Genomic DNA, 13956 nt, shown 5'->3' with positions numbered 1-13956 from the left:
GTTAGTTCAAAAGCTAAGCAACTGTGTTTTTACGTCTTACAAAATTAATCTGCTGGGTTGCAATGCATTTTACTTTATTTTATTTTAATTAACTACTTTCCTGATAATATAAATTGGTGTATTAGAATATATAAAATAAACAAACTTACCAAGAAGTGGCAAAAGAATGGGATAATTGTAAGGAAGCACAAATAAATTAACACAGGTCAAACTGGTACTAGCTTTTAAATAACCAAATGTATGTCCTATTTCAGTGCTTTTATGACTGTTGCTAATGAATACCTAAAATTTAATAAAAATATAAAAATATTAATGTTAATACAAATCTGAAGATGATCACTAAACATTATCATATCTTTGGGATAAATATTTAGTTAGTTTAATTTACAATTCTATGAATTTGCTAAACTATTACATTATCATCTGCATTAAGAATTGAATAAAATGATTAAAAACAAAGGAAGAACATTACTGTCTTTCGATGTTAAATCCTTTAATTAATAAATTATAACTTACAAAGTATAAAAATAATAAACATTGACTAATACTTTTGATAAACTGATCAAACAAATTGGAAATTCAAAAATGGTTGTTTGAAGCAACCTTACACAGTTTCCTCTTCCTTTTTATAAATTAATTTTGGTGTGATGTCTTCCTAAGCTTTTGTAACCATGATTATGTGATTTTATATTACCTTATAAGAACAAATTAAAACAACATTTATATTTTAATTAATATTTATTAAATGGAATTTAAAAATTTTTGAATGTTAGAATTACAATTAAAATCATAAATTCAGAGTAAATATTCGAGCAAGAAAACTATATTTGGATTAAGAGCTATCTGTCTTTTATTGGTATATAAATCTGAATTTCATTTAAATGATAAATTAAATGATAAACTATCTTGAAGTAATGATTTTGTATTAATTTTAAAAATAAATAAAGTTTTGACATTTATGAATCCATAACATTATACAGGTATACTTCGAGTTATGTCGTTCTCGATTATACATCATTTGTCAAAAAAGTATACGGAAAAATAAAAATCAAAGTTTAAGTCATTTTATTCGACTTTACATCCGTCCGCCACAAATATTGAAGTCGTAATATCACTAGAAAAGTATTAAAAGTACATAAAATCATATTAAAATATGTACATTTACAGTAAATGTTACTATAATCATCATAAATCCTAGAAAACGAAACACGAAAACATCTGTGTTTCTGTGTTGTCGTCTTATTTAGCGGTCTTTAAGTGCTCATTATTGGCGTTTTCCACCGTAGTTTCGACTTACGTTGTAACTACACTACACAAGTAAATTTGACTTACGTCGCCTCTCCTGGAACCAATTACCAACGTAAGGCGAGGTATACCTGTAGTTTCAGATTCTTAAATATCAAATTGCAGACTGTTGATCGATTAACATTTCATTTTTCTGGTTTGAATCATTTATTTATTAAAATTGTATGTTGTAATACTTTTCTTCAAATTATTTTTTAAATTACTTTAAATAATATTGGCTTGACACAAAAGTTTCTGGAACTTTCTAGACCTCTGTAGAATATTCAAAATTGATCTCCCACAGATGGCATCTAGAAGTTTCTTGTGGATATCCCACAAGAAACTTCTAGATGCCCCCTTCACCCTTCATTTACATATCCTAAATGAAGGGTGTTGAGATGCACAAGCATAAGTGAAAAGGATATTCTGTATGACATTATCAACTTTTTAAACATGTCAAGTCTGTCAACACTTTCTCATGACCAAATTCACACGTGTGCTTTATGTTTATCAATTTGGTATAAAAGAACTTAAATCTTATCACTGTCTGATGCAACTGTTTGGCAAGAATGTAGTCTCCAAGTCTACAATTGGTTCAGTAAATTTAAAGCTGGACTATATGAAGCCATGCATCAGTACAAGGTTATGAGGTGAATTTGGTGGGATGTCTGCAGATCATTTCATTGGGAGATGCTTCCATGGAATATCACTATAACTTCTGAAATCTACTGTGTTCAGCTATCTATCCACAGATGAATATTGTAGATGTTGTTCATAACAATGCAAAATCAAATGTGTGAAGGCTGACCCAGCAGAAGCTGCTTGATCTCAATTGGAAGGTCCTTCCTCTCTCTCCAAATATAGCCCAGATCTGTCAGTGACCCGTCCAATCAATGGAAAGTGTTTGAATGTAATGGCAATTATTTTCTTGAATAAACTGTTTTTTGTCTTTGAAATGAATGTTAAACTATAAAACTATTCCAGAAACTTTTGCATTGACCCAATATAATCTTAAAAAATAGTTATTTTAAGTTTCAGAGTGCTTTTCTTCTGTAGGTGCAAGATTGCATAACGTCGTCTTCCCATCAAAATTGAAAAATATTGAGAAAATTTTGATATAACCATTCAATATAACATCTGGTTTTGAGAGGTCCCTTAAAAGTCACTATAAAACATGTCTACCGTATTATCGAATTTCCAATTTGTAAATTAAAAAGTTAAAATTCGTTTTTACTATTAATATCTTACCTGCCAAGCGACTGTAGGTTGTTTACGAGATAAAATGTATTGCGTTAATGGGCTTGGTTCTAATTCATACTTATCAAATGGTAGATTATCAATAACCATCGGTTCATTATTAGTACATGTAAATTTTACGACTGGATGCGCATTTCTTGGAGGCTATATTTTAAAAAAAATCAAACAAATAAATTATTTTAAATTAGATTTTTCAAAATAATGCATCAAATGGTTAACACATTAAAATTATGTCATGAAATTGGATAAATTATAAAGATGTAATTAATTATATACAAATAAATATTGAAATCTGTTTATTTCTTTCATACAAAATCAATCATCAACAGGAAAAAATAATAATAGATTTTGCAAACAAATTTGTAATTATAAATAAAATAAAAAAGACAGATAAATTAAGAATACAGGGAGACTCGTAAATCGAAGCCCCGGTAATCGGAATCGCCGGTAATCGGCACGATTTTCGGTCGGACTGTGTCCTGCTGAATCGAACGTTTTTGATACTAAATTTACTTCTAAAGTATAATTTTCATGTTTTTATATTCTTCAATATATTTATTTTGTTTGTACAAAATGCAGAAATAATTTTTAACGATACGATAGCCTCGATTATTATTATAAAAATTTTCGTTAGGCTTAAAATCGACGAAAATTCAACACGAAGCGACACGCAACGGAGAAAAATTTGAACATCGGACAGGTTAATATATTTTTTTCGTACATAAACCGTAATCGGAACAAATCCCTAATCTGAACAACCCCAGTCCCCAATTGATTCCGATTTTCGGTTCACTACTGTATCTAATAATTACTTGTAGAAATGCTTTGATCAAAGTTTAATTAACATCAGCTCTTATAATTGAATACAGGTTATGATGAAATAAAACAAAACTTTCAAAATTTCTATTTTTTCAAATTCTAATTTATGAGAATTACCGTATATCTTGGCAGATAAGACAACTTTCGGATAAGATGAGGTGTAAATTTTCATTAAAGTTTTATAGTTTTAGCATATATCTGTCGACCCCCAAACTATCAACGGCCTATGAATTTAGTTTAGATCGGTGATCATCATCTGGATAATAACACCATATAGCATATACGGAATTATGTCCTATTCGTAATTTTTTGAAAGAACATCAAATTTTATTTTCTTGCATCTGGCAGCACTGCCTTGCAATCGTTGCAAACATTCGCACTGATTCGGGCATTCGGGTAATGACCTCAACTATTCACAAAAACATCGTGTGGCCTATTCTATTTTGTGGACACACACTACTCTGTACTAGTAAATAATTACAGTTTGTTCGTTTTACTATAGTGGTTTTAATTTATATAAATTTCAATCTAATTTTTTTTGTCTCTCTCCTATAAGACAACCCCGGATTTTCGGGGCCTTTTCTTATGATTCGACTGTCGTCTTATCTGCCGAGATATACAGTAACTGTAAATGGCACTGCAGAAAGAGTAATACGGCAGACAGAATCAAGTATCGACTAACTAATAGTGAAATAAACATAGAAGTTTGAAAATGGTGATATTTATTTAAATGATTATAAATTGAGCAGATTGCTAAGCATTAAACGAAAAATTATTTGGAAAAGTACACAAAACTGAGTTAACTATTAATTTCTTATCTGATAGTCCCGTTAGAGTGAAAATATTCGAAGATAGACATTCTAGATTAATAGAAATTAAATGAAATAATTGGTAAAACCTGAAACATCCATCAATTCATATATGACTTGCCTTTATAGATTGTAGTTTTGACGAAAATTGTTCGACTTATTTTTTAAATTCAAAGAATATGAACAAATAAGCAAGTTTCTACGGCAATTTTAGATGTCGATTTGTATGAGTTAATTATTTATTTGGTTTTTTCTAGGAAAACGAAACTAAGAAAACTAAATCTAGAACTCTCTAGAAAACTAATGCTACATTCACACTGATGACAACAGCCGATATTTTTATCATTTGTCCTTGTCTGTAAAATGTTCACACCAATTATTATCACTGCTTGTTTTGTCTCGTAAGGGGACGGCATGACATTGGGGTCACCGATTTTGATCAAACTCGGTGAGGTTATAGTGCATCCCAAACGACTGATATGTGCCAAGTAGTAAGGTGCAATACTCAAAATTAAAAGAGAAAATTGCAAATCACTTAAAATCTTTAGAATTTCTGTCATTACGGTGGCTTGCGCCGGTTTTGTAAAAGGTGAGGTTCGTGTTTCAAATCTCAGTGGTATCGCTGTATTTTTTTTTAATATAAAATTATTATTTTTAATTCTTGGTATTTTTAAATTTATAGTATTCTCAGAGAGAAAAACTGATTTATTTTTAGAAAACTACAAATGCACAATAAACAGGGTAATAAAACAATAAAATCCATCTGTTTCGAGTAACAAGTCAATGTGAAAAGTAATTAACAAATTCTTCCTAACAATATTTATTTAAAAAAAAAAAAAACCATTTTCTGTATTTTGGTGTACAGTATGTACTTACTCTGGCAACGAAGTCATTGTTTAACCTAAGTGTGTCTACAAATGCATCTTCCTATGCTAAAGAATAAAAAGATGATTTCAATATCTCGTGCTAACATCAATAGCATAGGAATTTATTCTGCAGAAGAATCACTGCATGACAATATTACAAAATTTACATATTGTGAAAGCATCCTTCAAAATCAAGACCTAATTGCAGCCGAGAATTCTTCAACAGTTTCAGAAGTTGCAAAGACATTAGAAAAAAATATTAAGCACTCTGACATTTTCCAATGTGGTACAGTACAAATGATTCTCCTCCAAATTAGTTGACGATGAAGTGTTTTTAAACATTAATCAAGTTTGTTTTTCCGGTGATGCACATAAATCCTCTTCTTATTGTAAAAAATCTGCATTTATTCAACACACACACTGCAGAAATATTTAATGTTTCGCATGACAATTATCATTCACAAAATAATGCTTACGGAAAGCAAACACATTGAATAATGTTAATAAAAGTGTCTTTTTTATTAACAAAATTGGCCTTGAGTAATGATAATTCTGTTTAAATCTAATCCTCTTCTCAAATAAATTATAAATGTTAGTATGAATCCCATATGTACTACTGTACATGAATATTTTCAATCTCAGTTTTCTCCTTTAATTTTGAGCATTGCACCTTACTGCTCGGTACCTGTCAGTCATTGGAAATGCACTATAACCTCACAAAGTTTGATCAAAATTGGTGACCCCAATGTCCTGCTTCTTTAGTCATTCATTGTTTGAAAGTAATCCAAGATTTGGCATTTGTCATTGTTGTCACATTGTTGGCCAATCAACACAAACTTCCCACAGAAATCCACAGAATAGTGTTAAGTTTAATGTAAATTGCACATGCTCTAACAAAAACCTAATGTACAATATGAACACTTTGGCAATAAATGAATATGATGAAAGATACACTGTTGTTATCATTTATGATTTGTGGTTGTCATCATCAACAGTACAAATGCAGCCTAAAACTTTGTGAAAAGGGTTTAAAATTCATCTGAATTGTCATAGAGATCAATGTAAATTGATAGCAATTGTAAACTTGAATGACACATACCACACGACCAGCTTACAACTGGCAATCGACCCATAGATTTTATATGGCAAACTTATAAAAGGGGTTTAAAAACATTAATTTTTCATAATTTAGTTTATTAATTTTACAATATAGGTATATAGAGTAATAAATACAGTACAGTAAACTAAGGAGAATGTAAGGGGATACAAAATAATATAAACTATATAAACTGTAATGTTTAATTTTAATTTTATTAGGTTTTTTAATTCTCCCCAAATGGGAGAGGATTAACTCCAAAAACACTCCCATGCACATTGCCTTGATTCATCCTACAAAATACACAATAAATAAAAAATACGCAAAACTTACTAATGCAGGACTATTCATATCGGGCCAAAATGATTCCGGAATAGGCCAATATCCTACAGAGTAACCCTTCTGTGCCGATCTTTGTACATATATCAGTTTTCGACAGCTCTGCCATGCGGTATGACTAACAGAATTATTTGGCATTCCCGAAGGCGTTATAGTTCCATTTTGGTTATTATTAGGTATGCAGTGATTCTGTTGTGATAACTTATTCTTTTCATCTTGGTTATTCTCTGAAATATTGAAAATTTAAAATTTTAAATTTGTCACCATTTACAAGAATATCTGGAATCACAAAATAAAAATTAATTTAATATCTCATAACATGTAAGCATTAATAAATTTCATCTTTTTTAATTTTAATGAGAAAATATCCAATACATTTTAAAAATTCTTTAAATTGTGTACAGTAGAGCAGTAGAGAAATAAAGAATTTTTAGAATGTTTTAGATTGGTTACTTGGTATGATAAAGCCTTATGTAAGATAACCTTTGTACTTATATAAATTAAATACTATGATATAACATATATTAAAACAAAATCCATATAAAGCATTTGGTTATTTCAGCCTATCATTGTCTTGTTTGTTACAATACTCGGATGGTTTGAAATGGCACAATTTCATTGGTCAAATAGACATCAATTTATATAAAATCAAATATTTAAACTCGGCACCCTTGAAAACTACTTACAAGGTGTGTTCCGTAGGTAATGCGACCAATTTTTTCATGACATGACAGTACGCCATAACTGCGTATTGTTCCGTAAGTTCTAACCTGCGCTAGGTGGCAGGGAGTGTAGCTTCAAAACGCGCCTGGTCTCATTTGCCTCCAAGCTGCCGGCGGGTGAGGACGTTCATTCCCGTGAACCTCGTTTTGAGTTAATGTAACACGGCACGATGGATCATTTTGTGGAGCAAAGGTGCGTGTGACTGTTTGAACTCTGACCAACGGTTGAGCCTTCAATTGATAGCAGACACTCTAAACATGACGAAAACAACCATTTATTGCATTGTGACTGAAGATTTAAACATGAAAAACGTGTGCGCCAAACTGGTCCCAAAGTGTTGCCCGATGAACAAATGGACATGCAAGTGCTCCGATGCCAAGAGCTCTTGGAAATGTGTGAAAATTATACTAATTTTTTAAACTCAGTTATCACCGGTGATGAGTCATGGATTTTTGAGTATGACCCTGAGACAAAAAGGCAGAGTTCGGAGTGGCACACTCCAGTGGCACCCGCCAAAGAAGGCACGCATGAGCAAGTCCAGGATCAAAACCATGCTCATTGTCTTCTTTGACGTCAGAGGCATTATCCACCACAAATTTGTACCTGCCGGAACCACTGTGAACGCAGCTTTCTACTTGAAAGTGCTCAAAATACTGAAAAGGAGGGCCGTGCGCTACCGAAGCGACATCAAGGAGGCATGGAAACTTCATCACGACAATGTGCCAAGCCACAGCACCTTCGTAGTCAATGATTTCCTGGCCAGGACTCATACCTTATTGGTTCCCCAGCCTCCCTACAGTCCTGACCTGGCTCCCACCAATTTTTTTTGTTTCCTCGCTTAAAAGAGGTCATGAAAGAGAAACATTGGAACACAATTGAGAACATCAAGGCTTATGTTACATCAGCTCTAAAGGACATTCCGAAGAAGGCCTTCCAGAATGCCTTCCAGGCCTGGAAACACTGCCTTCACAAGTGTATCGACGCAGGAGGGTGCTATTTCGAAGATTTTTGACTAATTGTAAGAATATGTTCAATAAATAATTTTTTATAAATTTCATTGCATTACTTATGGAACACACCTTGTAAAACATATTTTGTGCTGGCTGGTAAACTTGTATCATGTAATTTTCCTATTTGAATGCCACTGTATAGCTGGGTCTGATAGGAAAAAGGGACTGTTGCAGATGGAGGTTAAAGTTAATTTGACTAAAAGTAGTAGTTGTCCTCCTCCTGGGAGAGAGGATGATCAACAACTACTGATTAATACTGGTCTACTAACCATATTTGAAAAGTGATCCATGTTGGATAGGTTCTGACGGCCCCTCGTGTGATCGATGTTGCTAACCTTAATGTATAAAAGATTTCATATAAGACTTGTTTAAATAAAAAAATCTTGTAAAAATGCAAGAATAATTGCTTTTATGTGAATCTGTAAAAAAGAAACTGGTGAAAGCAGGTTGAAAAAGTAAAGCTCAGCAAAAACATCTAAGTAACAGAAACTTTTGAAAGTTGTGGCATAAGAATAGTAGAAGCATATTTGACAATAAGACTCGACATGTGAATAAAGTGCACATTACATAGACTACAACTACAGGAAGTTTTGAATGAAACAATGTCACGTAAACATCAGCACAGAAAAAGACTTCAAGCTCTATTCTGCACCTTAAAATCGTTGTGTGTATATTAACTTGGCTGAACATTAGACCATCTTTAAGCAGAATAAGTGAAAGAAGTTGGGGGCAATGGGTTTATGAGTTAATAAACAGAGATGAAATCAGGAGAGGGGGCATGGTGTCCAGGTTTCCTGGTAATTAAACATGTCCTCGTAAATATCATGTTCATAGTAAAATTATTAGAATTGGTTTGGTTTATTTGGTTAAAGCAATGCAACACGTGAGTGATTTGCCAAGGAAGATGCATCCTGGAAAGACTTTCATGTAAAAATGGCTCCAATTTAAGAATTTAAGTGTTACTAACGTAAAGAAAACCCCACTACAACTGGAATGTCTTAAAGAACTTTCCTTGTTGGATGAGAAATGTATGACAGTATTGGATTTTGAAGTCATATCCAACCATTAAATTACCTCCATGTTTCTGTGAGATGAGGGCCTTTTTTCCTGTAGCATAAAGAAACCACATAAACATCACAAGCATATTTTAGAATTGGCTTATTTCATCTACTCTTTTCTTGCTTTCTCTTTAACCCTTTCCATGCGGTTAGGTACCGATCGGATCCGTATCACGTGACTTCTTCGTTTATCGGTGATGCGAAACGTACCGATCGGTCCAAATTAAAAAATTATCAAAAACTTCGATTAATTTGCGTTATATTCGAGTTTTTCAGAGATCTTAGCTTTGATTCGCTTTTCTGTATGTCGATTGACTTTGTTTAAGCCAATAAACGTTTTGTTACCACCCCTGGGCCATAAATATTTTGGTAAATACATCCCCTACTATTCTACAGTAAATCTTCGCAGTTAACTACACAGTTGGCTGAAAACAATCAAAGGGAAACTCCTTCTACAGTTTTATTGAGTCTCTTCTGTCTTTGTTGACGTTACTTTAACTAATCACAGACTTATGAAACGAAAAAATTGTCGCGAAAAGCCCCGCCTCCAACCTTCGAAGTAAAATGTAAACAATCACTGTAAATTCGCTTTTTAAATCGATTTTTAATTCTAATTAACTAATTTAATGCACTTAGACATTAAATTAGCTAATTCGACAATATTTAGGCGAGTAAATATGTTTTTAAAACTATCTAGCGATAAATATTCCCGGGAAACTCCACCTTCCTATAGTAAGTCTATGGAAGGTGTTCGCGCTGTTAATTTGGCTTTAAAATTTTTGTCAAATGAATTCATATATATTTTGAATACATTTAATTATTTTACAAAAGTAAGAGCAAAGCTCTACGACTGACACAGTCGTACAGCTGACTAATCGGTGTCGCTTCACGATAACAATCGACTACTCTCCCAGCTAAGTAATTAGAGACATAGTGTGAATAATGGCAATAACTTCTCCCCCGCTCTAGGTAGAAAGCTGCGGTTTGTTTTGTTTAATAGAGGACAGATGTTTCTATCTAACAGATGTACAAAGTTCAGCGATTCTCTGTAAATTAATTTTTTTTTTTTTTGTTCGTAACCTTCAAATTTGTTCGTAAACTTCATATTATTTTAAATATGTATAAAACTAAAAATTATACAATCGTAAACTGTAATATGTTTTTAATCAAACACAAAAAACAGATTGAATATAGCGCGATATTGAAGCGAAATATCGCGATTTAAAAAATTACCCAAAAAACGCAAAAATGCGCCGCATAACGAATTCCACCTATTTACTTAATGCTAAAGGTTTTCCGCATGGAAAGGGTTAATAATGGAATGTAAGTCAGGTTTCTTACAATGCAAGAAACCTGACTTACAACTTCTATTAAACAGGTTTAACAATAACCCATACGAGCTACCTCTGAAACTTGAACAAGAAAGTTCATTTCCATCCATTTCCTGGACATCTCCATCAATCTTAAGAATGATAGCATACACACTAACATATGCTGATGACTCATGTACCAACCAGTCTTTATTCTGTAGAACTCATCTGACCTTCTCTCAAAATTTAGATCTCTAATTAAAATAGTATACAGGTATACCTCGAGTTACGTCGTTCCCGATTATACGTTGTTTGTCAAAAAAGTATATGGAAAAATAAAAATCAAGTTTAAATCAGTTTATTTGACTTTAAATCCGTCCGCCACAAACATTGAAGTCGTAATATCACTAGAAAAGCATTAAAAGCACATAAAATCATATTAAAATATGTATACAGTCAAACCTGTTTTTATGCGCTCTTTTTATGTGCGATTTTTATTTGTGCGATTTTTTTAATGCGAATTTTTAATTTGTGCGGTATAGTTGGCGACTAGTCTCGTGCGATTCGTCATGTCTCACGTTGACTTATTATAGCTAAATAAACTTATTATAGCATAAATGCACTTATTATAGTAATAATATTGCATGAATATGCGAAAAATGAAATAATTTACTTTTTAAGTCAACAAAACACCACCTGGACAAAAATATGTAAAACAGACGATAGACCAGACGATGCAGTCAAGTGCTGACATCTGTTGTCAATAAATTCTATTTCGTACGGTTTTGAGTTATTTTCTATGTGAGACTTTTTTTTATGCGGTCCCTGTTGACCGCATAAAAAAATTATTTTTAAAATTGTGTTGCGAAAACTATTATTTACAGCCATTCGTGAAGTTTCGTGAGATTTTTTTAATGCGTTTTTTTAATGCGGTCCCTATCCCCCGCATAAAAACAGGTTTGACTGTATTTACAGTAAATGTTAATATATCTACATATCTTCCTCATACACACCGGGGTGTATAATATATAACTGCCTGTGACCAGGCACAAGTGATCCAGAAAACGTTCGTTAACTTGAATTAATTTATTTCACACCGGTCACAGGCACAAGTGAGTTCTAGTTATATAGTAAATGTTAATGTAATCATCATAAATCCTAGAGAACGAAACATGAAAACATCTGTGTTCCTGTGTTGTCGTCTTATTAGCGGTCTTTAAGTGCTCATTATTGGAGTTTCCTCCATTATTGGCGTTTAGTTACGACGTAAGTCGAAACTACAACTTACGTCGTAACTACACAAGTAAATTCGACTTACGTCGCCTCTCCTGGAACCAATTACCGACGTAAGACGAGGTATACCTGTATATGCACTGAATAAGTGTTATGGATACTACAAAGAAATTAAAATACATCGATAAACTTGCCAAACTGCATGGTTATCCAACAAAACAATACATAATCTAATTTTGACATATAATTAGACAACAAATGCATCCTCAAACAGAATATCATAAGGAGATGCATGGTAAATTGCTTTCCCACATCAAAAAAATTCCATAAGAAAGAATACCAACGTGAGAGTAGCCTATAAACACAATCCTATAATTTTTAGTGTACTCAGAAATTATAAACCAAAAGAAAACTGTTCCACCACACCAGGAGTCTTATTCCATCCCACTTGAAAACCAGCATTTTCAAAGAAAGCTTACATACACGGGTGCCACCGTGTGAAACCCGGAAGAAGTCTCAATATACAATCATCAAGAACTCAAATAACACGGTCTTGGCAAACTATGCCAAGCAGCAGGACATACAGTCGCACAGGAAGATGCGGCAATAATCGAACCTACTAGAAATCCTAACAATCTCCATCACTTGGAAATGATAGAATTATACAAAGCTGATATAAAAGAAATTTGTATTAATTTTAGAGATGTGAACAGTCTATTTATGTTGTGGAAATGTATTTTTTATAGCTGAACTTTAATACTCACTGCTGGAAGTCAATAAAGTGATTTTACTATCTAATTGTTCATTATTTCATTGTGATATAACATGGGTGACTGTTACGATCTGTCTCTATATTTATTATTTACATTCACCTCTATATTTATTACTTCATTTGTTTATTTTTTTTTTTAATACATTTTTATATTTTGGAACTAATTTCAAATATAATTCCTCTGCCTCAAATTTAGTATAGTTTCTTTTACTGTTACAATATACTGTTTACTAAACTTCGAAATCATATACTTAATTTGCACTTGACAGTGTAGACAAGTTGTAACACAATAGACAATTTGGAGAGCTTTGCACTCTAATGATTTTGCAAATATAGATTGGCGAATATAAAAACGAAACTAACTCTTAATATAACGTTACCAGCTCAAAATCTTGGATTACAAAATTCTCTATTTGAAATTTCATTAGTGAATATGGGCATTAATGCTTTAACCTATTTCTTATAAAGACTTTTAGTACCTATACGGATGCAAGAAATTTTTTGGAACACTCTCCAATATAATTTATGTGGTCGTTTCTAGGAACCATCTGCTTCATAACTATATGAACTTTGAGTACTTGTGAAATTTAGATATTTTTACTACTTTTTTTTTGTTAGTATCGTCAAATGCAAAATTTAACGTTAATGAATAAAATTAAAATAAATTTTTAATCGCACGTACCTTCATTGTTTATTGGAGGCGGATCGGGTCCAATTTTCTCGAAAAAAATGACAACTCCACCTTGTATTTTTTGAACTAGAGATTCCAAACATTGCATTAGCATTCTTTGCGATGTTATTGCATATGATCGACCTACAGAATTTAAAATTTTAAAATTATTATTATTATTAAGTTTAAAAATATTTTACCAATTCTTCATATGATTATTCAATTAATTAAAAAAAAAATGATTGAGATACGTAACCTTACGCCCTCGACCAAGGGATGCTTTGTCTGTCTTTTTGTATTGATGTAAACACTTTATTCTATAATCTACTCGTAAAAAAAATCCCATAAATTAAATAATTAAATAAAAATTTATTGATGTAATTGTCTCCGAGGTCTATCCCCCCGAAAACTTTTCCGTGGATGCCCATATTATGCACCGTCAACAGTGTTAGGTAGGTGAAACTGAACTATTCTATTGCCTATGAAAAAGTGGAACACTGCCTACTCCTATTCTTCTTAATTCTTCTCTTAAATTCACAATGGAGTAATCAGATTACAAAGAGTAAAATCTGATATCTCCCAGCTAGACTAGACTAATAAAAATTCCAGAAATCCCACTCAGACTAAATTTAAATTAAAGTTAGATACTTTTGTTGACTCTTAATACAGTGGTACCTTGTAATTCGAACGACTAACTGCAAATGCTTCAG

General features: G+C 32.3%; 1 protein-coding gene across 1 annotated transcript in view; it reads right to left on the bottom strand.

Annotated features, from left to right (window-relative positions):
- The window catches only part of IntS6 (integrator complex subunit 6), a 47564-nt gene that overhangs the window by 12024 nt on the left and 21584 nt on the right, over nucleotides 1–13956 (bottom strand). Inside the window, exons 5-8 of the mRNA XM_067266168.1 lie at nucleotides 13259–13390; nucleotides 6465–6697; nucleotides 2533–2685; nucleotides 150–282 (exon numbers count right to left, since the gene is read on the bottom strand). Of these exons, the coding sequence (XP_067122269.1) occupies nucleotides 150–282; nucleotides 2533–2685; nucleotides 6465–6697; nucleotides 13259–13390 (651 nt within the window). The remainder of the gene's footprint in view (nucleotides 1–149; nucleotides 283–2532; nucleotides 2686–6464; nucleotides 6698–13258; nucleotides 13391–13956) is intronic.

This window comes from Centruroides vittatus, unplaced genomic scaffold, assembly GCF_030686945.1.
Source record: "Centruroides vittatus isolate TY-2023 unplaced genomic scaffold, ASM3068694v2 contig_2682, whole genome shotgun sequence".
In the NCBI taxonomy this organism is placed as follows: Eukaryota; Metazoa; Arthropoda; class Arachnida; order Scorpiones; family Buthidae; genus Centruroides; species Centruroides vittatus.
This window is presented reverse-complemented; position numbering and strand designations above follow the sequence as displayed.